General features: G+C 40.1%; 1 protein-coding gene across 1 annotated transcript in view; it reads left to right on the top strand.

Annotated features, from left to right (window-relative positions):
• The window catches only part of SOS2 (SOS Ras/Rho guanine nucleotide exchange factor 2), a 91,046-nt gene extending 75,928 nt beyond the window's left edge, over nt 1-15,118 (top strand). Inside the window, exons 16-23 of the mRNA XM_045015297.1 lie at nt 88-250; nt 1,682-1,799; nt 2,594-2,766; nt 4,789-4,905; nt 8,886-9,147; nt 11,073-11,114; nt 12,501-12,610; nt 13,210-15,118. Coding sequence (XP_044871232.1) covers nt 88-250; nt 1,682-1,799; nt 2,594-2,766; nt 4,789-4,905; nt 8,886-9,147; nt 11,073-11,114; nt 12,501-12,610; nt 13,210-13,719 — 1,495 coding nt within the window. The 3' untranslated portion in view covers nt 13,720-15,118. The remainder of the gene's footprint in view (nt 1-87; nt 251-1,681; nt 1,800-2,593; nt 2,767-4,788; nt 4,906-8,885; nt 9,148-11,072; nt 11,115-12,500; nt 12,611-13,209) is intronic.
• Nucleotides 15,119-26,704: the final 11,586 nt, after the last annotated feature.

The raw sequence follows: 26,704 nt of genomic DNA, 5'->3' as shown, positions 1-26,704 counted from the left end.
TCTATGGTGACTAAACACTAGATTTCAGTGCCTAGCAAAGCAAATTTCCTAATTCCAGCATTTCCTAATACCATGTTTCTTGACTAGGTGCATTGTGGAAACAGAGAATTTTGAGGAGCGAGTGGCTGTGTTAAGTAGGATAATCGAAATTCTGCAGGTTTTTCAAGAGTTGAATAATTTCAATGGTGTGTTGGAGATAGTCAGTGCGATGAATTCTGTGTCCGTGTACAGACTAGATCATACATTTGAGGTAAGTCTTCTGAGTGACTTGTGCATCCTTCTTAAGAGACTGTCAAGAAAAACAAATCATATACCATTTTTGGAATAAACACTGTTATTTTACAGTTACTTTCTTTATAAATGTAATGTGAAACACTCGTGAGGAATGTTATAAAAAGTAGCATATTAAGGGTCCTGGGTGCCACAGGGGATTTGTAATGACACCTGGAGTCTTTCACCTGTAGCTTGACAGCTCAAATCCAGCATGGTAATGATTGAATGTCATGACTAAGGCTAAGATTTTGTCTCGGACCCAAACTCACTCCCTCCTCAGAGCCTGTGCCCTGCAGCCCATACCACACCTCTGCCCCACACTCCACCCCTCATCCCCCTGCACTCCAAAGCCCTCCCTCTGAGTTACCTGGCACCCCCTGTTTCCCCGGCATACCAGTTAAAAATTTTTACTGTACCTTGAACTCTATCTGGGAGCTGCAGAATTCCAGCTAGGGGGCAGGGAAGAGAAACTGTGAGAGATGCAGGTGACCCCTTTCTTCTTTCGCTGACCAAAGAAGATCCATGCGTAGGTTTGGACATTTACAGAGAGTTTAATGCTCAGGAAAGAACTTAAGCACGTGCTTAAGAACATTGTTATCAAGGAATTTTTTTTTTTAAGCTTTGCTTTCCCAAATGGGGATGCTTTCCTGTATCTTGGTCAGAGTGAGTGTAAAAGAATCTGAGGCCAGTTTTAGCAGATTCTGGAGAAAAAAGTTTAAACATTGGGGAACATTGGTGAGTTTAGGAAGAAAAAGTGTAAATTGGTTACTTTTTCACTGAAAATGAGTGTGCGGTAAACTAATAAATTCCACTGAAGTAGACTACTGAAGTTCAGAAGACAGTTTTGCACAGAAGGATGGAGTTTGTGTTGTATGGAGAAAAATATTTTTACTAGTATCAGTGCTAGATGCTGATAACTAAGTTTGATTTGTTTAGATTTGAAATAAATCATACTTAAAACAATTGGGATTATTTTTGTAAATTGATTAAAGTGAAAATAATCATCTGTATTTACAGTAGTTTGACATTTCCATGTGATGCATCTTAGGGCTCTGCCCACACTACAGAGCTTATGCTGGTTAAGTCCCCTGGTACAGAAGCAACATATGCTGACAATTTTTTTTTGCCGGTTGACAACATTAGCTATGTTGGCAGAAGCCCCCTTTTGTCAGCATCTCTGCATCTACACCAGAGGTTTCATCAGCAAGTTTTAAGCCATAGAGTCAGGGACAGTTGATGTAGTAGTACACTGGAAACCATTTTAAAACACATTTAAAATTCAAATATTGTGAGAAACAAGGTTTTGTTAATTTATAGATAGATAATATAAGTATGAAGGTACCTTATTTTCACTAACCAAACCATGCAAAAGACACATTGTTGCTTTGTTTTCTCTTCAATAAATTAGGCATTACAGGAGAGAAAAAAGAAAGTTTTGGATGAAGCAGTAGAACTAAGTCAAGATCACTTTAAGAAATACCTAGCTAAACTCAAGTCAATAAACCCACCCTGCGTGCCTTTCTTTGGTAAGTTGTACTACAGGGTTGGAGATAAGGTTCTTCTGTTGGCTTTCTTTTAACATTAAAATGAGCAACAAATTAAGATGCTGAAAATGCATTGAGGTTTTTTAAGGTATTACATTCTGTACTCTGAAGAATTGCCCTTGTGCTATGCATAACTTCTGATTTATTAGATTTTTAACATTAGTGTTTGTGAATAGTTAAATTCAGTAGCCTCTGTTACACAGTGTTTGCATATTGTGTAAATACTAGATGTTTTTGTTCTCTTGGTACACTAAAATTCTTGAGTTTTCAAGAACAATTTTGTAGAGACTGTGATTACTGCTCTTTTGGCTAGTTATTTGCCTCAGAAGCTTTAGTATTCCTTTGCAATGTATTTTCTATAAATTTGGTTTTCTTCCAGTTTTAGAAAGTCCATGGATATTGCTGTTGTATGCAGACTCAAATTCCAATGAAAATAAAATAGGGTTTCTCTTAAACTTTAACTTTATCTCACATTCTTGACACTGTTCCTTTCTGGGTGACCTAAACATACTGAGGAGTCTTGCTGGAATGTGACCTCCCGACCATGACCTAAGTATAAGCAGATAAAACTTGTTCCCTCTATAATATATTTAGTTTTCAGAGAGAATGCATAGCTCATTTGCTCTTCCTGATTAATTCAGTATTGGTGCATTGAAAGAAATGGTTTGCTCTCTTTTTATGCTGAGGATTTCTTTGCTGGCATTTATCAGAAAAAATGAAAACAGGAGTTGGGGTGAAATGTGAAAATCAAAATTCTTTGTTTATATATATATTAGGAATCTATCTAACAAATATTCTGAAGACAGAAGAAGGGAATCCAGACTTTCTTAAAAGACAAGGGAAAGAGTTAATCAACTTCAGTAAGAGGAGAAAAGTGGCTGAAATTACAGGCGAAATTCAGCAGTATCAAAACCAACCTTACTGTTTACGGATAGAACCAGAAATACGGGTAATCGAAGAACAAATACAATAGGTGTATACTTTGTGTATGTGTGTGCATGTATGTGTGAACATATGATAAAAAAAACTGTGGCAGATGCTCTACTGATATGCTTGCTAGGGTACTAGTAGATGTGGGGATGACTGCCTTAATAGTGCAATAACCATCATTGGTAAAGAAAAGTGTGTGCGTTAAAGCATACATTAATTCTAAATTCTTAATATAGTTCATCACATATATCTCATCTGCTCATTACTATACAACAGACACTTCTTGTTTTTGCTATTGCTATACAGTACTTCACTAGCTGGAGCGGAGTGAATAGGATTAGAGCAAGAGGAAGAAAAGAGTTATAAAACAACATGAATATATGATGAGAAACTAACAGTTTCTGTGAAGAAGTGTGCTGCTCTGATATATTAGAATCCTTTGTATGTATCCAATTAATCCCAAACTCCTTTGACAAGGTTTCTGACAAGAGACTACTAAGGAAGTTAAATAGTCATAGGGCAAGCAGTTACGGATTTGAAAGTAAATGAAAGAAAACAATGAGTAGGAATAAATGGTCGTCTTTCAACATGGGAAAAGGTAAACAGCGGTTTTCTCTAGATTCTTTACTACGACCAGTGTTTAATATATTAATGAACTGTAAAGGGGGTGAACAGTTAAGTGGCAAATTTGCAGATGACACAGAATTAGATTAGCCTCACACTTGAGAATATTGAAGAACTCCAGGAAGACTTAAAGCAAGGTGAATTGGCCATGTGATGCCAGATTAAATTATTGTTGGCAATGTAAGGGAATGCTCGTTGAAGGACTAATTTAAACTACGTATACTCAGTGATGGATTGTTAAGTAACTGTAACCACTCAGTTAATTAATTGTAACCTCCTGGGCTGTTTTGTGGACAATTCAATAAATGTCTGCTCAGTTTACAGCACCAGTCAAAGAAGCAACACAATGTTAGGCTACATAAAGAATGAGAACAGTACTGAAAATATCAAAATGCCATTCTTTAAATCTACGCTATGCTCTCACCTGAAATAATGTGTACAGTTCTGGTCACTCTGAAAACTGTAGCTGAGTGACAGCATTCTTTGTATTGTGCTGTTCATTACTGAGAACAATTCTGGGAAAGGGTTAAGTGATATAATTTTAAAATTACGAAGAGGAGCATTGGAATATTTTGAAAACAAATCAAGACAAGACAGAAATATAGTAATCGTAAGTTATAGGTTATAAGTATTGATGTTGGTAAAAAAAGAATGTTTGAAAATGAAGTAACTGGAAGATCTTGATGACTGCATTGAGATACTTGGTAAATCATCTACATAACTACAAAGCATTTTACAGAATATTTATTTAAAATAGCTCTGTTCATGTGATTTAAAATAATTCCTTTAGTCAGTAAATTTTACATTATCATTAGACTAGGCAGGATTCAATTTTTATAATTTTGACAGATAATACTGATGTTTATTTTAAGCATTTTTTAGATTTTTATCTATTTAAATTTTTACAATTGCAGGAAAATATGGGTGGAGTGTCAGAATAGGTGAGATCAGACAAAAATTATGTAATAGCTGCTGAGATTCAAAAAGTTAAAAGTTTATAACCCTTAAAACAAATTGTCAATATTACATGTCAAAATATACAAAATAAATATCCTTAAATCAAACTCTTAAGTTTTCAAGCAGCATTTTTCTTACTCTGCCTGTCCGTAAATTTTGATTATCATCAATGGAAATTTTTTTTGTTGGTTTGTGTGTGTACGCTGAAATTGACATTTACTGGTAAAAATCTAATCCTTTCAAGCCTAATTATCGTTAACTTGTAATGTATGTTTTTTACTGTCATTTGTGTCAGGACTTGTTGCTGTATTTTTCCAGGAATGAATTAACAGTAGTATAAAAGCTGCATGTAGTCAGTGAAATGTTCAGATTTCCTTGAACAGTTTTGTATTTTCTATATATGCAAATGTTGTTAAGAGCATATAAAATTATTTATTGAAACTTGTTTACCTCATTTTAGCGGTTCTTTGAAAATCTCAATCCTATGGGAAATGCACCAGAAAAAGAGTTTACAGACTACTTGTTCAACAAATCATTAGAAATTGAACCTCGAAACTGCAAGCAGCCACCTAGATTTGTAAGTCTTTTTCTTGTAATTTAAGTATTTTAAATCCACTGATACGTTAATAAATTAATATGAATATTACTATTAATAATGTGTATTTAATTCTTTTGAAATTATAGATTTCTTGAGTTTTTGTCACAAGACTTTTTATTCCAGAACTGTTGGTTTATTAGTTTGAGAGATTATTTTAGTTCCTAAAAATACACCTCTTTTGGCGTTATAGGCAAATTGTGGTTTACAATAAAATCTTGGAAAGAATAGCTTAAAAAGTTTGATTTTATGCAGTGTAGTTCTTCTCTTTAGAACCTATAAAATGGCTTGATAGCATTGTGAAGTGCTTTTAATTTCAAAATGTGGAAAAACCTGCATAAAATAAAAGGGAGAGACCTTTGTAAAAGCATTTTGAAATAAATGTTAATTGGTATTTTTCTCTGACATTCAGAGGAATATTTTCAAAAATAAACTTCACTTTCAGAGCTAAATGGAAATTCTCTTCACTTCAGTGCTGAACTGAAATATACTACAAAATTTAAAATGAGGTACAATCTGCTTGTGAAGCCAGATAGTGTTGATTAGTTTGTCATTTTAATTAACATTTTATTTTTAAAATAACAGCTGCTGAAGCATAACGTGATTTTCACGATATTTTGCCTCATAGAAAACTTACTGTTAGGTCATTATCTTTGCTGTAACTCTTGGCAAATCAGGAGTGCCTTTTTCTTATTCTTGGGGTAAGAGAACGATAAAGCAGTTAACAGTTTTTGTGTCTTAAGGGTGATTAAGGTTATACTCCTCCTCTACCAAGAGAATCAGATGAAGTGCTGCTAAAATAATGCCTCCTTAAAAACATGGTGCCTGTAGGTATTCCACATGTATGTACGCATGTGCACCATGTGCCTGAGACTGGAGAGTTTTGCCCAGTTGTTCTCCTTGTGCTCCAGATGAGGATGTAAGGAGCAGTGCAGACTGCCACCACTCCAGTTCCTTCTTACCGTCAAATGGCTTGAATATGAACCCTCATTGTCCACAGATTTTCTTCATGCTTCTTTCTTCTTCAAAGCTGTAAATATATTATAAATAGCTTTTAGTATTTTAGTGTAGTTAGAGTTTTAATCTTGGTGTATTTGATAACAACATACTTTCTCCCCACCTCAGGGAGTCTCTTCCCATGGACAAAGATTATGCCCAGAGTCCTGAGTTTAAGAACTGCATCCCCGCCCCCCACCCCTTCTTACCCCACCCCCGCTCCTTCTCTGTGAGCACCAACACTGCCTCTATTATATGGGAGAGGCACATGTCTCAGCTAAATGCAGTGTTTGCTGCTCATTTTCCTTCAAAACCATGAGACATGAGAGCTCTGTCTGAGAGCCTTTTCTGTAAGATGCTATGAGACCTCCGTCTGATCCAGGCCAGGGAGACCCACCTGTACATTGGCCTCAACCAATGAGCAGTGTCCCAACAAGTACAAGCCCAGGAGAGGAAGCCAGAACTGCTGAGCCCAAGGAGTCGCCATACAGGGCTTCTCGTGAGAGTTAGGGGCCCGCTAAGCATAAGGACAGATTTTCTTCCAGGTCTTTTTCTGAGAGAAGGGATCCTTCCCTGATGTTGTCCAAGCCCAGTGTGTCCACACACACAGTTCTTAAAGATTTAAGCTCACTTAAACTTTCTGATCATGAGGGCAAAGCACAAAAGAGAGAGGATCTGCTGGTACTGATATCAATGCCAATTCATAAGGATTGGCACCCGCCAACCCCATTTAAGAGCTCCTAAGTAGACATTTTGGTGCTACCGACGGCCCCCGACCTGCTGTCCATGACGACTGTGGTTGCTCTGGATTCATTGGTCCCAATTACTGGATTGCCCCAGACTCAAGACGAACCTAAACTTACACTTCATGGGAGGATATCTTCACTTTTTCTTACTCATAGTCTGTTCTTTTTTTAACATGAAAAATGTGAACATAGGAGGAAACTACCTCAAGGAGATGGGAACATTCCCCTCCTCAGTCCATAGGTAGGAGCTTTCACCCACTGGTTCCGATAGCTCTGCTATTTGAACAAGAACTGGCACTCTCTTTGGAGGAGTTTGGAGGCTCTGAACATTTCTTGTTTCTGGGCCTTCTGTGACTGTCAACCTATCCTCCCATCAGCATCCAACTCTTCACGTATCTACTACCTCAGAAGAACAGCAACAACAAGTATCCCAACCCCATGGCCCCTTCACCTTACAGCCTGGTATTTGGATGAGCATCAGATCTAGAATGTTCATGCTTGGAGATCATTGTTTATTCTCAACCAAAGAAGGAAAGAGTACAGCAGAACGTGTTGTTTGGCTAAATGGACGTTTCTCTTCCTGGGTGCAATGTAATCGGTCCTCCAGAATCGTCAGGGTTATCCTGTCCCTGAAAACTTCAGGGCTTTTCATTAGTTCCCCTGCAGTTCATCTAGCAGCAATCAGTGCCTTCCATCCTCCAATAGGACACTTCATTTTCCTTCGCCTTCACCCAAAATTTGTCCCAAAAGTAATTTGAGTTTCACATAACTCAATCTATCCACTTACTGGTATTGTTCCCCAGAGCTTATGCTTTCAGTGAGGAGAGAACACTTCACTCTCTGGACATCAGATGAGCGCTGGTGTTCTACCTGCAAAGGATGAAATCGATTAGAAAATCATCAAGCTTATTTGTTGCTGTAGCAGAACAGTCATGAGGGCAGACGTTATCTGCTCAGAGACTGAGTGAATCTCCAGCTGCATCATTCTATTCCTCCTCCAGATGGAGGTGACTGCCCATTCCACTAGAGCACAGGCAACCACAGCGGCATCTCTTTGAGAGGTGTATCTATATGGAACATCTGTAGAGTGGCTATACATTATGCATTAGTTCAAGCCTCCTCTGCAGATGTAGCTGGTGGAACTGCAGTATTACAACTATCTATACCTACTGCATCCCCGACCCCTCCTGTTTAACTACCTGTTTATCAATCACTCACATGTGGAATACACATAGGGAGCAGCACTCAAAGAAAAAAGTATACTGACCTGTAACTGATGATGCTTCGAGATGTGGGATCCCTGTCTCTATTCCATGACCCTACCCTTCTTTCAGTCTTCTTCAAATTCTTCTGATTTGGTGGTAAGAGAGGAATTGAAGAAGCATCTGTCCGTCCCGCCTCTTATACCTTCAGTTGGAGCATAAGGAGAACATCTGTGTGGGTGCGGACCAATGGACACTACTTGATATCAGTCTCTGATCTTAGGCACACTAGAAACGCACATCTTGAAGAACCTTCAGTTACAAGTCAGTAATCTCGTGCAATTCAGATTAATTCATGCTTCTTTTGACTGCAATGTCATATCAGCCGCACCTGTCACTCTTACGGATAAGAATTGTATACTGACTGAATCAGATACCAGAGACTAAATCGGATACCAGAATATATAAAAATAAAGAAAAAACTATTATTCTTCAAAGATTCCTATCTCATGGGATTCCGACTCTTGAATCTATGCATGTGGGTAAGGGCCTGGTGAATTCTACAGTATAAGCAATAGGATTGTCACGTCACCCTTACTGTGAGGTGGTTTGACTGCCCCTGTACTCTGGCTCCTTCTGACTACATTCTGCAGAAGAGCTCCCCTGGTACACCACTTGCCGACTCCCATGGTTTGTCCTGATTGACACACATCTGAAACTCCAGACTAACAATTCTTTGGAATTATTGAAAGGAAGATTTCTTGAGCAGAGCAAATTTTCACAATTTTATTAAAACCCCATAAAGAGTAGTTTGTAATAAACAGTGACAGACCCGTTATAAACTTAGACCCATTATAAAAATCACCTACCATTAAACAAAATTATGATTTTTGTTCAGAGTGTTGTACTCAATTCCTTTGTTGTTTGTTTTTTCCAATGTCAGATAGTGGGTTGGCATTTTTACTGTTAGTTTACTGTATTAAATACTAGTAATATTAATCATGATTACTTCCTTTAGCCTAGGAAAACAACATACCCTCTAAAATCTCCTGGAATAAGGCCCAATACTGGCAGACATGGTTCCACCTCTGGAACCTTGCGAGGTCACCCAACGCCACTGGAAAGGGAGCCATGTAAAATAAGTTTCAGTAGAATTACTGAAGCAGAGCATGAGTCAGCAGCATCGGCCCCGACTTCTCCGAATACGCCATCTACTCCACCAGTGTCTGCCTCTTCAGAACGTAGTGTATTTTTAGATATTGATCTCAACAGTTCTTATGGTATGTATATAATATATTTTATATTTACTTGTTTTTTCATTTGATATTCCACCTCACCTCTGCATAGGCTCTTGTTGTTCCTTAAAAAATGTTTTGTTATGGCAGGTGACACCAGGTGGTGCTGTTAAATGTAGTCTTCTTTCTATGTTCTTTTTCTAGTTACAAGCCTTTAGTCCTGGAAGAAATTCACATGATGGTGTTCTTGGTTTTTACAAGGTCCTGTATAGAGCGAGTTGTACAAGTAACAGGAGAGTTTGCTCTTTGCCTTGGGCTTGATAGGGTCAATTCTTGAGGCATAGTTGCTTCTTGGAAGCCAAGCAGGGATGTTGGGATTCCTGAAAGGTGTTGCCTTTCTGTTCTGAGAGTGAGAGAATAACACAAATTATATCCAGACTCTGTGTGTTACTGATTGTTTCTCCTTGGATATAGCCAAGTATCTAGTACTGTTTGGCAGAGAGGCGACACTGGTGTCACAAGGGATGCTGGTGTTGAAAGAAGGGGCACCAACAAGAATGTTCTGCTATTTAATATGGCATATCATCTTTATTACAATGCCAAAGCAAGTCTCATTTGTAGAAGAAACTGTAATGTACTGGATTTTGATAGTGATGGGATATAAAGCAGCTTTGGAAATAAATTGGAAGTCTTTCTTAAGAGAAAGGATGGGGACAATTGAGAAAATAGAGCAACCCTGAGTTCCACTAAAAAGTTGAAACCCATGAGCACCTTTTCAGCAGAGTCTGTTACTGCTGGGAGTGGCACAGGATGATGGGTCCTTTAAAGCTTCAGAGAGGCCTGAAATGGTTTACGGTGGTTGCCAGCTGCTGAGGTTATGCTTGGGAAACTTGTTCCAAACACAGGCCTGTCATGTTTGCCCTTTCTCCCACAAATGACATGTGAGTGTTCATGGAAGTTACAGGCTTAGCCAGCAGAGCTGGTACTTACTTCATCAGCACTGTTGAACTAACTGTGTTTCTGCTGCACTCCTCGCCTATAGAAGCTATGCACCAAGGACGTAATGGAAGTCAACATCTAATGTTATTCACAAAAGAACCTAAACTCTGTGCCCTTTCCTCCCCCCTCTTAAAACAGCTGTCCCAAGCACAGCCACGGAAGTGGTTGTTTCTGGGAGAATGCTGCTTGCCCATTCAGTTCAGTCCTATGACTGCCTGATGAGGGTGAAGTGCATTCAGGTGAAATTAACTCCTACACAGAAGGTCAGCACATGGCGTATGCACCACTTAAGCCTTATTTTGAGGGCTAAAGTAGGGCTTTTAAGTAGTGCATAGGTTCTGTGTTTGTCATCTGTGCTGGAATGAAGTCCACCCTCAGTATTTCCTCTCCCCTCTCAATCTGGTTGCTCTGTGTTGCGCTGTCAGTGGGCAGTTGACCATTCACACTTGTTCACCTGTTGACAGATTTGGGTGCCAGGATCCAAAGGATACAACTACCACCCTGTGATACCCTCTGAGTACATATTGCATGGGCTGGAATGGAAGGAGAAGAGTTATGTTCACATATTATCATAAAACTAAACACCAGAAAGGGGATTACATGACAAACTTGAGTTTCATGTGGCAAATAGTGAGGGCTCTCCAGCCTCTAGGTAAAAGGTGACTAGGGTGGTTGATGGTGTCAAAATTCAGTTGTAATTTCCTATGTTTCTAGTATTCAGTATATTCTTAACTATAACTTTTTATTAATACTGTTTAAAAAGCCATATATTCTTCAACAATAACTTTCAAAGCTTTTGGCCTTGAAATATTTATATAGTAGAATGTACCTTGTTTCAACAATAGATTTGATAGTACATCAGAGATATTTTACAGATGCACCCCAGGGATGTTTTATAAACAGATGAAGGGAAGGGGGAACACTGTTTTGGTGGCAAAATTTATTTTCTGATCCATTTTTCATTTTATTAGGTAACAATAGCATCTTTGCTCCTGTCCATTTGCCGCAGTCAAGTGAGTACCCTGAGTCCTGCAGTTTGTCAAATTCTTTCCACTTTCTAAATGTACTTTTGTACCATAAGAGCCTAAGAATAATGAAACTCTCATAGTAAAGGTGTAAAATGATGGATAAAATCTAAGGACTGCTTGGGTTTGAGCTTGCAAATAACATTGGTGTTTTTCGCACTGTTGCTCAATTGATAAAGACTGGCTAACTGCACAGATAAAGTAACTAGATATTACAGTTGTTGGCATTAAAATCTCATGCAAGTATTTGCTCTACTATTAGGGAGAGAAAAGGTACTTTCCGTACCGTATGTGGTGATCTGACACTGTATTTATATGCGTAGTACATCTGATATACAACTGAGAACAGTGCTGCCACCTGTGCCTATCCTCTTGAATAAAAACAGGCATTTTTATTTGCAATTTGATTTTATGAAAATCCAGACTTGTAGAATACAGTACAAAATTGGGAAAACAAATCCACTTAACATACTGATCTGGATCGTGCACATAAATGGAAAGAAACAAGCTATAGCAAGAGCCAGTGTTTTCTTAGTTAAATGCCTAACATTTAGTATTTTTCTGAACTCTTAAATATCCCTTTCCACCTTTTTTCTCTTTGGAGGAAAAAAAAAACTTTTAAAGGGGATGAAAGAAGTTGTAACAGTTGGAGTCTTATGTACTATTTTTGTCTGCTCTACCATTTTTTCTGCTGTGTGATTACAACAGAACTGCATAAGTAGCCCTGTAAATTCCAAATGTGAAGGTGTAATCACTTTTTGGACAGAAGGAGGTGGTTTTCCATACCAGTTTTTGATTTAAACATATGCCAAAACCACATACACCACTGCATGCTTCCAGTTAAAGACAATGAATTCTTCCTCATGAAAAAGTTTCCAAATGAAACAGTTTCATTGTCTACTAGCTTTTCTTATCAGGCCTTCATTTTTTCATCTTCTAAATACAGAGAGCATAGGAAGACTGTCAAATTGAGGCATTCAGTATTGCTTATTCCTGCCGTATGAGTATATATTGTACTTCATACAGAAGTCTGTGAAATGCAGTGTGTAATTACAAAAATGACTGGTAAAGTAACTTCCTTCCGCTAGGTTGAACAATTAGGGATTCCACTGAATACCAAGAATCTGTTTTATGCAGCGTTGTTGTAGCCGTGTCGGTCCCAGGATATTAGAGAAACAAGGTGGGTGAAGTAATATCTTTTTGGACCAACTTCTCTCACCAACAGAAATTAGTTCAATCAAGGATATAACTTCACCCACCTTGTGTCTGTAAGAATCTGTTTGTTAGTTTGCTTCTAGTTTTGTCTAAAAAATTTCAGAATGTTTCACTTTACTGTATTGTGCACTACCTGAAACTCACCGCATCTCTTTTTAGAATCTTTCTTCAGTTCGTGTGGTAGTATACATAAACTAAGTGAAGAGCCTCTGGTTCCTCCTCCACTTCCTCCACGCAAAAAGTTTGATCAGGATGCTTCTAACTCTAAGGTGATAGTGTGTGTGTTAGTTAAATTATCTTGTTAGTAAACGTGTTGGTGGATTTGATAAGCTTTATGGAACATTGGTCTTTGACATGTGCACAGTATTCTAATGTAGTGCAATCTTGTTAATTCTGATTTGTTAATGTTCAAACCTAATAAATCTCACAGAACAGGCAGCACCCTTACCCTGTTTGCCCCACTTCTTAGCAAAAACTTAATAGCAGAGAGCTGAACTGCAGTTTCATATTAATAAGATTTCATTACTATTACAAAATACATGGCAATACTAGTCCTAGTACAACATGAAGTAGCATAATTAAACTGCAAATAAACGATATGAACACAGTACACTATGATGCATTGCTCTTTGTTTTGTGGGTGGGTATACATATTAGAATGATTGTAATCTTGGGGAAAAACTCTTACCACTGGGTTTGTAAAAATCAGTTCTCTCAACCTGATGTTTTGCCCGTTAAAGGCTACACAGTGTCACTTTTTCAACTAGCGAACCCTTCACTCTACACCTTCATTCAGTGCATGTCAGGAAATATATTACTTTATAGGAAATGAAAGGTTCTTTGGGTGATTTCTTTTTCTGTATTTCAGGGAAGTTTAAAATCTGATGATGATCCTCCTGCTATTCCACCAAGGCAACCTCCTCCTCCAAAGATACAACCTAGAGTTCCTGCTTACAATAATCCATTTGATCAACTGCTGCATAGTCCACCACCACCCCCTCCAAGAGACCCTCTTCCTGACACCCCTCCACCAGTACCACTTCGGCCTCCAGAACACTTCATAAACTGTCCATTTAACCTCCAGCCACCGCCAGTGGGACGCTTTCACAGAGATCCAGATCGGTTCAGGGAAGCCAGCACATGCCCAAGCTCACCAAACACTCCTCCAAGCACCCCCTCTCCAAGGGTTCTGCGTCGCTGCTACGTGCTCAGCTCAAGTCACAACAACCTTGCCCATCCTGCAGCTCCTCCAGTCCCACCAAGGCAAAATTCTAGCCCTCAGTTACCAAAACTGCCACCAAAGACTTACAAAAGGGAGCTTTCCCATCCTCCTTTGGACAGACAGTTTTTGCTAGAAAATGCAGAAACTCCTCAATGACCTTAGCCATATTAGTCATTGACACTGGAATAGTATTTGTAAAGTTCCTTTTTATTTATTCAAAAAAGGCAGTGTATTTTAGTACTTTCACAAATAATGCTCTTACAAAAGTGCTGCTGATCAAAACAAAGTTAAAAATTCAAAAAATAAGAATACACCCTCCGCTCTTTGTCTACTCCCACAGCATTACCCTCAGGTGATCAGTAGCATTGCCTTGTCTCAGATCCTCAGTGCCGACAGCTATGCCAGTATAAAGATTATATATTTTGCACTGTAAACTACACTACATGAATTTAAACTATCAATTCATTGCACTGAGCCGAAAAAAAGGTGCGTTTGTGGAATTTTTCAAATTTGAGCACTAGTGGCCTTTAAAAAAAAAAGAACAGTGGAATTACGACACAAGCATGAGGGTGGATAGTGTTACTGATTTTAAACCTCTGGCTACTTGCCTTCGAATTTTATGTAAATCTAGGAAGTTTGTGAATGACAACTACTGTTCTCAAATTTTTAATGCCATGTCTTAATGTCCAGTCATTTGCTGCTGAAGATGAAAAAGAAAAATGGGTTGAAAATCTAAATGAAGATATCAGAATGCACTATTAGTTTTGATTATTTTGACAAATAACCTAGGACTACCTAACCCAGTTATTGGAAAGAATCCCTAGTATTTAGCATGCATCTTGTTCAGATGTGCCTTTTTGTTTTGGCAGGCAAAGGTGTCTTAAGCTAAAGATCAGAGGGGTAGCCGTGTTAGTCTGGATCTGTAAAAAGCGACAGAGTCCTGTGGCACCTTATAGACTAACAGAAGTATTGGAGCGTAAGCTTTCGTGGGTGAATACCCACTTCGTCAGACGCATGCGCAGGACTCTTTGTTGCTTTAAGCTAAAGAGTTGCCTACTGTTTCGGAGAACAAAGCTATATGCCATGTATGTACAGTTGTTTATATTGTATATTTACAGATAATGCTAATAACCTGTATAAATTTAAGTGACTTGAGGCCTGTAATACAGTCTGCTACTCTTGCAATCTTATACATTCAGAAGCATTTCCTATGGCTTAGGAACAAAGTCTTGCCTTCCAAACCTAATAACGTTCTTTAGCTCTAACTTCATTTAATTACAAATTCCCTTTTGGAAATTGGTAGCATTTAAACCAGCAAACACTTAAAGCTTTATTAAACTTTTTAAACTGAAAAGTGAATGGAACTTTTCTTTGCCAGTTGAACTACTTGTTGTTTGAACTGGTGTGAGAGTGAGTCTGTTTTACTGGTAGTACTGTAGCAGAATTTGTAAAGTGGCCAAAAGCCACATTTTATTTACTGGTCTGTGGCCTTTTACTGTGCTTTGTATCAGAGTTCTTAACAAGATTAATAAATCACCCCAGTCTTAATTTTTAAGAGATTGATCAGTGTGTGTGTTCCTTGTAAGGATGGGGGTAGGGAATACAGTATCTGCAAGGATGTGCAAGATTCTGATATTCTTTCATGCCACTTCTGCTAAGCCTGACAAGTAGTTTGCGTTCCTATCTGCAGTTAACTGGCCCATTTCAATGCTGTGAGAGGGCCCCAGGCAGAGAAGTCCTACCCATCTGGCAACCCACCAGGAGTTTTTAACCCCTTCCAGCAGAGGAGTCGCAACATTTGAGGGGAGAATGTTTCATCAAAGGTTTCTTTAAAAAATTAAGTTCAAGAAGAATCAAACAAACTGAAGACACATCTCTTTAAAAAAACCCAAAACACTCTCCCTTTCCCTCCTCTTAGTCAACTCTTCCTCTGAGGAAGGATGTGTTGTATATGAATAAATATTAGGGTGAAAAGAGGTTATGATGATTTACTCTGACCTGCGTAACACAGGCCATAGGATTTCATGCAATAATCAAACCAAAACTTCCCACTCAATTAGAGCATATTTATCAACTTCTGGGGCTGAATGAATACTCTGACAAAGAAATAAGAAAAGATTTTCCTCTGGATTGTTTCATCACCATAGCTAGATATGCCATCAATACTGTTGAAAAGCTGGGCTCCAAATCTCCTGACAAAATACCTACTCTCTCAGGTGAATTCCAGTTCAAGTTTGCCAGTCCATTTTTCTTTCAAGGGTGTTACTAGAAGTAGGACTACCTAGATAATTCGAAGAGGCAAGTAGTCCTCTCAAATTCTACAAGCTATGGGAACCCAAACATTCCTTGCTTTGTGTACCTAAAAGAGGTGTCCAAGCAGTGTCACTAGACAAGAAGGTTATCCCATCAGAGGAGATCTTCCTTTAAGTACCCAGTGGCTTAAAAAGTGGAGGCCACTGTAAGAATGGATTTTTGAAGCTTCAGCAACTTCCTTTTTCACAATTTCTTTTACCTGATGTGATACTCTCAAGTCATTGAACCTTACAAGCAGGGAGTAATTCATTTTAACAGTCATGAGGCTACAGTCTGTATAATAAATTCATCCCTGGATCTCAGAAGATTTGCTGCTCAGATTGACATTCAGCTCAGCTGTCGGATGGCACAGCTAGCTCATCCCTAAATGGCAGATATGTGTCCAGAACAGATCCTGTGTTCCTCCAAATTCAAAGGAAAATGGCTTCTTGGTGGGATAGCTGTAAAAGCATTGGCTAATAAAGCAGCTGCATACAAGAGAGATCTCCATTGGTTCTTATTGAGAACATGAACCAAACGAAACAAGGAACCAAAAACTCAGGTTTCAAACTAGTGGTCTTCAGTTGATGATTTAAGGAATCCAAATTCCTAGTTTATACAGCATTGACCAGTCTCAGTCTTACCTACTAAATAATTATAATGGTTGATGGCCTGCAACGTGGAGCTCTCATCGATCACCTCACATCCCAACGATCTTTGTCCCAGAAAGGAGAAAAAGAAAAGATAATCCTATTAGAGTTCAGAGCTGCAAGATTAGCCCTTTCACTTTCACCACCATGTTAAGGATCATGTTATCAGTGAGATGGTGTTGTACGACAGTGTCTTATATAACCTAAGGGTGTGGTGGGAGGGATGAGGAGTACCAAATTACACTCAGAAGCTTTGTCTCCTGGACAGGCACAAAGATGATTGTAGAATACATATAAAATCAGATGATTAAAGTTAGCTTAAGTAAGGTTAAAGAAATACATGTTGTAAAGAAAGGCCCTAACTGGTGAGTAAAGGAGAGGCTTTGAAGGTAATGACTTACAGAGCTAGAAGAAATGAAGTAGTGAGGATGTCTGGTTCAAAGGATAACTAATGAAATCAGGGGAAGTTTCTGGAAAGAAGACCTCTGATAGGGATGACTGCAGATGGTTGTAAATAAGGCCTGGTCTACACTACGACTTTAGGTCGAATTTAGCAGCGTTACCTCGATTTAACCCTGGACCCATCCACACAATGAAGCCCTTTTTTCGACTTAAAGGGCTCTTTAAATCGATGCCTTTATTCCACCTCTGACAAGGGGATTAGCGCTGAAATCGGCCTGCTGGGTCGAATTTGGGATAGTGTGGATGCAATTTGATGGTATTGGCCTCCGGGAGCTATCCCAGAGTGCTCAATTGTGACTGCTCTGGACAGCGCTCTCAACTCACATGCACTGGCCAGGTAGACAGGAAAAGGCCCGTGAACTTTTGAATTTCATTTCCTGTTTGGTCAGTGTGTTTGCAGAGCTCATCAGCATGATGTGCACATTTCCGGGGCACATTGCCCCGCCCATACTTTGTGAGAAGTCTATGACCATGTCCCTCTCGTCACCGCGCTGTCGTGGGCTCCTCGCCTGGTTTTGCGCGAAACAATTATCTGCCGTTGCTCTGACGAAGGGAGGGGCGACTGACGACATGGTTTACAGGGAATTAAAATCAACAAAAGGGTTCGCTTTGCATTAAGGAGAAACACAAACAACTGTCACACAGAATGGCTCCCTCGAGGATTGAACTCAAAACCCTGGGTTTAGCAGGCCGTTGATTTCACAAAACAAATTGGGTCAATTTCTTTTTTTGATCCACTCCATCTATCTTTTCCATCTTAGGCTGGCAGCAGATGGTGCAGTACGACTGCAAGCCATCATCATCTCCTGGCTGCTCGCCAGAAGACGGTGCAGTACGACTGCTAGCCATCGTCATCTCCTGGCTGCTCGCCAGAAGATGGTGCAGTACGACTGCTAGCCATCGTCATCTCCTGGGTGCTCGGCAGAAGATGGGAATGACCTGACTGAGTCACTCCCATGGCTGCCCAGGCGCCCCTTACCGTTCTCACCGAGGTCGGCTAAAAGAGCACCCAGGAATACGACGACGATGGCTACCAATCGTAATGCACCGTCTGCTGCCAAAAGGCAATGAGCTGCTGCTGTGTAGCAATGCAGTCCCACGTCTGCAAGCACCCAGGAGACATACGGTGATGTTGAGCTGAGCGGGCTCCATGCTTGCCATGGTATGGCGTCTGCACAGATAACCCAGGAAAAAAGGTGCAAAATGATTGTCTGCCGTTGCTTTCACAGAGGGAGAGGTACCCAGAACCACCCGCGACACTGTTTTTGCCCAATCAGGCATTGGGCTCTCAACCCAGAATTCCAATGTGCAGCGGAGACTGCGGGCACTGCGGGATAGCTACCCACAGTGCAATGCTCCAGGAGTCTACGCTAGCCTCGGTACTGTGGACACAGTCCACCGACTTAATGCACTTAGAGCATTTTGTGTGGGGACACGCACAATCGACTATAAAAACGATTTCTAAAAAACCGACTTCTATAAATTTGACCTAATTTCGTTGTGTAAACATACCCTAAGACAGAGTCTGTCTTCAAAAGAGTCAGCATGGCCCTTCCCACCTCCTATACCAGTGTTATCTCAAAAATTAGGGCTGGTGTGAACCCAGGTGGAAAGGAAAAACTATTGGTTAGCAAGAAGGAGGGGAAAAGAGGGAGGAAAAGCCTTGAGGGGCAAAGGCAGTTGTAAATCTTATCTGGATGAGGACTGGAAAGAAGAGTGAACTGTCTCCAATTGGTTTTAGCTGCAGTCGGTAATTGGCAATGGCATCACTTGTTTGTTAAAGGATATAAAAAAGTAAACTCTTGGGTTCATTGCTAACACCTGCCTGAGCAGGCTAATATGTATCTAAACACCCTTGGGTTTATTCCATTCGTAAGTATCTTGATCAAAAGCTTATATAAATGTTTTGTTACTGCCTGGATATAGTAAATTCCATATTATTTAGGCTCTTTAGGCATGTTTAGAGCAATACTGTTAGGCCTTTGGATTTAATAAATGCATTTTTGGTTAAATTAGTGTTGTGATAATATCCTGTATAAATATTAATAATTCTAACATTGTTACTAATTTTGAATATATACTGTAAAAGGGAGGAAAAAACAGACCTAAAAGCAGATTGATAAATCAAACAAATAGTCCCTAATAGTTCAAAGGGTAGTCAGAATTCCATGAGTGGACTGTCACCTTGCTGCCTAATGCCGCATCTCTTTCCCTCCTTATGTTTTGTGTGATGGCTACTACTTCCCAGTCATCATCCTCTGCCGGTAAGAGAGAGAGAGAAGCTTTCAGGCTACACAGAGCTCTTCTTCAGGTCAGGGGAAGGTACTCAGGGCTTGTCTACACTGGCATTTTACAGCGCGGCAAATGTCTTGCTTAGGGGTGTGAAAAAACAACCCCCTGAGCTCAGCAAGTTTCAGCGCTGTAACGTACCAGTGTAGACAGCGCACCAGCACTGGGAGCTACACCTCTCGTGGAGGTGGGGTTTTTTAGAGTGCTGGGAGAGCACTCTGCCGCAACTACACAAGCCAGTGTGGACTAGCCCTCAGTGTCACAGCTAAATACAAGGTGGAACAGGTTGTTTAGCGTAAGTAGTTAACACATTGTAAAAGACCATTCAAGGTGAAGTAGCCAGTTAACACCTCTGCAGCCACAGGACAAAAAAGGGGGTTAGTGGGTCTGACATACCAAGGGTACAATCGGGACTGTTGAACAGCTGTGTCCCCTTCATTCTCCAACCTGGAGTGCCTTTTACACTGCTTCGCTGTGAGAGCAACCAGTTCCTGGCCTGCGCGCGCTCAGCCTCCCAGCTATACAGTACGAGTGCTATAGCCAGCCGCTCTTGAATTACACTGCAGAGTAACGCCAGCAAATTCCCAGTTCCAGCATTTCCCCCAGATGGGTCTTGTACTGCACAGCCCTCTCCTGGGCAACATAAGCTCATATAAAGTCCATCATTTTATTAACAGGTTTTGTGCATATAACTCTCAAGTGGAGTTTCCCAAACACTTCAATCCAAGCACACTGGTTTAGATAAAACAATAAAATAAGTTTATTAACTACAGAAAGCTAGTGATTTAAGTGATTGTAAGTAATGAGGCATAAAAATCAACACTGGTTACAAAGAAATAAAAGGTAAAGCACTACTCGCACCTACCTTAACAAGCTAGTGAATTCAAAGCAAAAGTCTCTCTCGTGTTCTAGCGGTCTTGCTGGCTGAATTCCTTTCTGCCAGGATCCCTCCCCAGTCCAGTGACGCTTCCTTATCCTTCAAGTGTTGTCAATGCCATGAGTAGAGATGAAGGGAGAGGTGATTTGCAGGGTCCCAGAGCCCAGACTCCAGACCAAGCATGAATGTCTACACAGTAACTTTACAACCCTGTGAGCCTGAGTCAGCTGACCCAGGCCAGTTGTGGGTGTTTAATTGCTGTGTAGACATACCTTTAGTGCACTGGATGAGGTACACCATATGTGATAGGCATGTGTAGGACCCATGGATCCTGAAATTTTGGTTGTTTTTTTTATTATTATAGCAATGGAGATATGTCTGCAGGTTTTGCATCTGTTGTTATGGCAGGGACTGGTGCCACTTTGAGTTGGTTGGTCCTGGAGTGTGGGGAGGTTGGCAAGTTTGGGGTCGGAGGGTTGAAGGCCAGAAGGGAGAGTCTGGAAAAGATTTATTTCAGGATTCGTCTTGCTTCAGATTCCAACCACTGGATCTAGTTCTGCCTTTTTTTTCCTGATGGATTAAAGAGCCATCTACTACGAGAAACCTTCCCCATTTGGTACTTGTAGACCATGACCAAGTGGTCTCTTAACCTTCTCTTGGATAAACGAAATAGATTGTATTTCTTTAGCTTTGCACTGTAAGTCACGTTTTCCAACACACAAATCATTCTAACAACTCTTTTCTGAACTCTTGGAAAAAACTTTTCTGGTGAGTTTACGGGTTGGTAGGTTGGTGAGTTTTACCTAAATGAGGCTGTCACTCATAGTGTTAAATTGCCCATGGTCTGTCTGCAGAGAAGACAGTCCTTTGGCCAGGATTAGCAAACCCGGCAATCTGGAAAATAAAATGATCAGGTAATACAATTTTCCATTTTCTTTGCTGCCTTTGTTTTTAATCATTATAAAGCACCACAAATCGTAAATTAATGTTGATAGTGGTTGCTGCTTATATACTCTTCGTAATTACAGCAACAATTTGAGGTTCTCATAGGCTATATAACTTCTTAAAGGCCCAGGAAAAAAGCAAAAGTGCAAGTAGTTTATGGATTTATCAATGCACCTGAATCCTAAAGTCTGCTATTTTATGAATAGATTAAAGAAATCTTGGGTGAATGAAGGGAGAAAAGGATTATAATGCTATTCTAGAAGAATGGCTAGTCACATTCACTTTACTAATCCAGATTTAAAGAGTTTTGAGCAGTTAAGACATCAGCCCACTCATTACCAGTGGTGTTTTCAAGGCATTTATTCTGGTATACTTACAATATTCGTTTTTTAAACAGTCCTTCCAGATTTTGGAATCCTTTATTGATCATATGTTCTGTAAACTGAAATGCTCAGGGAGATTAGAAAGGCTACAAAAACAGAAATAATGGGGGGTTTCAACTATCCCATATTGACTGGTAACATGTCACCTCAGGGTGGGAGGCAGAGATAACATTTCTAGACACCATTAATGACTGCTTCTTTGATCACCTAGTCCTGGAACCTACAAGGGGAGAAGCAATTCTTGATTTAGTCCTATGTGGCACACAGGGTCTGGTCTAAGAGGTGAATATGGCTGAACTGCTTAGTGATAGCAACTATAATGTAATTAAATTTAACATGCTGGGGTGGGGGGGAGATACCAAAGAAACCCCCCACAGTAGCGTTTAACTTCAAAAAGGGAAACCACACAAAAATGAGGAAGCTAGTTAAACAGAAATTAAAAGGAACATCACAAGAGTGAAATGTCTGCAGGATACATGGAAACTTTAAAAAAAAAATTCACTATAGAGGCTCAAATTATATGTATGCCCCAAATAAAACAAAAACAGCAAGAGGGCCCCAAGAAATGCCACCATGGCTAAACAACAATAAAAGAGGCAGAGACCAAAAGACATCTTTTCAAAAATTGGAAGTCAAATCCTACTGAGGAAAATAGAACGGAGCATAAATTCTGGCAAGTCAAGTGTAAAAATATAATTAGAAAGGCCAAAAAAAAAATTGAAGCTCAACTAGCAATAGCCACAAAAACTAACAGCATTTTTTTTTAAGTACATGAGAGGCAGGAAGCCTGCCAATCAATCAGAGGGGCCACTGGACGATGCGGGTGCTAAAGGAGCACTCAGGGAAGACAAGGTCATTTCAGAGAAGCTGAAAGATGCAAAGAATTCAATCTTCACTGCAGAGGATGTGAGAGAGATTCCCACATCAGTCATTCTTTTTAGGTGACAAATCTGAGGAACTGTCCAAGATTGAGATGTTCATAGAGGAGGTTTTGGAACAAATTGATAAATTAAACAGTAATAAATCACCAGGACCAGCTGGTATTCACCTATGAGTTCTGAAAGAACTCAAACATGAAATTGCAGAACTGCTAATTGTGGTATGTAATCTGTTGCTTAAAAAGCATCCTCTGTAGCAGATGACTGGTGGATAATTAATGTAAAGCCTATTTTTAAAGAAGTCTCATGGGGCAGTCGTGGCAATTACAGGCCAGTAAGGCGAATTGGTAGAAAGTATGTTAAAGAACAGAATTATCAGACACCTAGATGAACAGTTTGTTGAGGACAAGTCAACACAGCTTTTGTAAAGGGAAATCATGCCTCAGCAGTCAGTCAGAATTCTTTGAGGGAGTCAACAAACATGTGGACAAGGGTAAACCATTTGATATAGTGTACTTGGACTTTCAGAAAGCCTTTGACAAGGTCCCACACCAAAGGCTCTTGCACAAAGAGCAATGGGATGAGAGGGCAGGTCTTCTCATGGATCAGTAACTTGTTAAAAGACAGGAAACAAAGGGTAAGAATGGTCAGTTTTCACAGTGGAGAGTTATATAGCTGGGTCCCCTAAGGATCTGTACTGGGACCAGTGCTGTTCAACATATTCATAAAAGATTTGCAAAAATGGGTAAACAGTGATGTGGCAAAATTTGCAGATGATACAAAATTACTCAAGATAGTTAAATCCAAACCAGACTGTGAGGAGCTACAAAAGGATCTCACAAAACTGGGGGACTGGGCAACAAAATGGCACATGAAATTTGATGTTGATAAATACAAAGTAATGGACATTGGAAAACATAATCCCAACTATACATACAAAATGATGGGATTTAAATTAGCTGTTACCACTCAAGAAAGAGATCATGGAGACATCATGGATTGTTCTCTGAAAACATGCACTTAATGTGCATCAGCAGTCAAAAAAATCTAACAAAATGTTAGGACCATTAACAAAGGAATAACAAGACAGAAGATATCACAATGTCACTATATAAATAACCTTGAATATTGCATGCAGTTCTTCTTGCCCCATCTCAAAAAAAGATACATAGAAATGGAAAAGGAACAGAGAAGGGCAACAAAAATGATTAAGGGTATGGAACAACCTCCATATGAGGAGAGATTAAAAAGCTCTTTTCAGCTTGGAAAAGAGATGATTGGGGGGTGGGAGGATATGACAGTGGTCTTTAAAAGCATGAATGGTGTGGGGAAAGTGAATAAGGAATTTATATTTACCCCTTCACATAACACAAGAACTTGGGGTCACCCAATGAGATAAATAGACAGCGGGTTTAAAGAAGCAAAAAGACATACTACTTCACACAACGCACAGTCAGCTGTGGAACTCATTGCCAGGGGATGTTGTGAAGGCCAAAAGTATAACTGGTTTCAAAGAAGAATTAGGTAAGTTCATGGAGGACAGGTCCACCCATGGCTATTAGCCAAGATGATCAGGGAGGCAACCCCATGCTTTGGGTGTCTCTAAACCTCTCACTGCCAGAAGCTGGGAGAGGATGACAAAGGATGGATCACTCAATAATTGCCCTGTTCTTTTCATTCCCTCTGAAGCATCTGGCACCAGCCACTGTTGGAAGACAGGATACTGGGCTAGATGGACCATTGGTTTGACCCAGTGTGGCCATTTTTATTTTCATATGTAAACTTGCAACTATGGACTTTCCTGGAAATACGTTTTTAGGATACTTTGCAACATTTAAAGTTTTGATGGTCTAGTGTATGCATCTCTGTTTAGCCCCTGATTCAGTGAAGCCCTTGAGTATTCGTTTAAATCCCATTGATTTAAAATTAAGCATGTGCTCAGGTGCTTTGCTGACTAGGAACGGACTCAAGCCTATGTTTAAATGCTTTGTTCAGTCAAGGCCTTAGTAAACTGTCCATTTTCAATACTCAAAGAATACAAATCTGCACAATAAGCAGAGTTCACAAAACATCAATGCATGCAGAGTAGCTAACTTTCAAATTATAGACCAGGGATTTCTTGTGTTTTGAGGGGGTGGAGGGCTTGGGGAGAAGGGGGTTGAGAAAATACATTTGAAATGCCAACTACGGATTTTGTACTGGCAACCTGCAAAAATATGAGAGAGAATTCTTGGAGTGGAGGGAGAGGATTTTTCATTTTTTTTTTTTTAGACTTGTTTGTGAAAAAGAAACTACTCTTGGACCGAACTTTATCATGCTGAGCTTCCCTGCAGAGAAAATTAAATAGATAAAACCTTTGATGGAAATCCTGATAAAATAAAGAGTGAGATCATTAGCCCCTGGTAAGTCACCATTGATCAACTGAGGATTTCCCTCATAGGATTTCACTGCCATAATAAGATGTTCTAGAACAGGGGGTCTCAACCTGTTTCTTTCTGAGGCCTCCCCAACATGCTGTAAAAACTCCATGGCCCACCTGGGCCACCACAACTAGTTTTCTGCATATAACAGTTGTCGTCAGACACTACCGGTGTGGTGCTCTGCTCTGTTCAATGTTGATCTCAATCGGCTGCGTGCGTGTGTTCCCTCTGTATGCTGCCCCAGCTCTGCGCAGATAGCTTACCCAGCAGACCCTGAGAGAACCTCCAATGACCACAGACTCTAGTAAGGTACGAAGGCACATCGGCCAGGATTATTGTCGAAGAGAAACAGTCTCCAGCTCCCGGGCAAACGAAGTCCAAGGTGCTGCTAGCCAGTACATATGTGCTCCCTGAGAATGGATTCAGCTCAGTCAGTGGCGGGACTTTCCACTGCCCCCTAGGCTGGACAAAGACACTGCCCGAGGGATGCATTCTTATACACCGGTACAAACAAGTTACACATCACTCCTGACGTATTGAGGTGCAACCACTCTTAGCAAGGTACAACCCTTCTACATAGTAAGGTGCCGCCTCTCACCTTGTACATGTTGGTCTAACACTGGCCCTGCTTGGTGGACCCCCTGAAACTGCTCCCAGCCCCCGCAGGGGGCCCTGGACCCCTGATTAAGAACTGGTGTCCCAGAGCACAAGGGAGGCTGAGTGAGCAGCTCCTTGGGAGTTGCTTATCTACTAGCGACTGATTCAAGTAGCCTTGAGATTGCTGGGGTCCACTTGGGACTCCCCATGCATTACAAATTACTTACGGTTATGTTTGCAGGATTAGGCCCAGTGTTCGCATGTAGTGTGTAAATTGCAGCCTGACTCAAGAGAAAATCTCTCACTTTTGCAGGACTCTTTACACAATTAAACTCTTCTCAAAGCACAGTGTGAGCAGGAACATTAAGAAAACAAAGAAACATTCCAAAATAGGGTAACACCAATGACGTCTACAGATTGGAATTGTGGTGGTTAGGGCACAGAAGTGGCTGTGACCCAAAGCAGCTTGGTTTAGCTATGGATGTGCTTGAAGGCAGCTTAGGCTCCAGCCAGAAGGAATCAAGGGAAAGCTAAGATAGCAGTACATTAGCATTTCAAATTGCTCATAATTAGAGGGAGAGTAGAAGCAGCAAAGATGCTAAAGGAAAAATGTGAATCTGCTGGCTTTGAAGCCCACATCTAGGTTTCTGTGGGAGAAATTGAGGTCAAAGGCAGTTCCTCCTCCATAAAAGTTTAGAAAAACAGATGGAATGTGATGAAAACATTTTACTAGCAAGGAACAATCCCTGTCTTCTTCGGTGCTCCCATTTTGGATCAACAGACTTGGGCTTTTCCTGTTATTCCTGAAACCTGAATGATTTCCTAAGGCTGTGACTTGGCTATGACTGACCTGGAATGGTTTCTGGCATCTGGACTTTCCCCCTTAAATCTTTACTACAGTTCTTTAAAAGGTTTCCAAATCACTTCTATTTTTCAAAAAGATACAACCACAGTTTGAGTTTCAATATCTTTTTGTAAATGCGGTAGCTCTTGCGTACTGCAAAAGAGAGGCGTTAGCACTAGACAGAAAGTGAAAGGAAATAAGGAAGGCTTTTTACAAATGTCCAAGGAAAAATACCAGCAAAAATAGTCTATTAAGAGAGAATTGACAAGGCTCAATTGATACTGAGCTGCTTTAAAAAAAAACCTCTTTAGAAGTTTGAACACTGCTGGATCAGGGCTGCTTATGCATGTTAGTAACTTTACACGTATGAGTAATCCTACTGAATTCAATGGGACTGTGTATGTGCATAAATACTCGTGGGATAGAGGCCTTAGGTCATAATGAATAATTGGTAAAAAGAAGCTTGAAAATGTGAATATATTCATGAATCCCAGGATGCACACT

Source organism: Mauremys mutica, chromosome 4 (genome assembly GCF_020497125.1).
Source record: "Mauremys mutica isolate MM-2020 ecotype Southern chromosome 4, ASM2049712v1, whole genome shotgun sequence".
NCBI lineage: Eukaryota > Metazoa > Chordata > Testudines > Geoemydidae > Mauremys > Mauremys mutica.
Note: the sequence above shows the minus strand (reverse complement) of the source record. Positions and strands in the feature narration are given on the sequence as shown.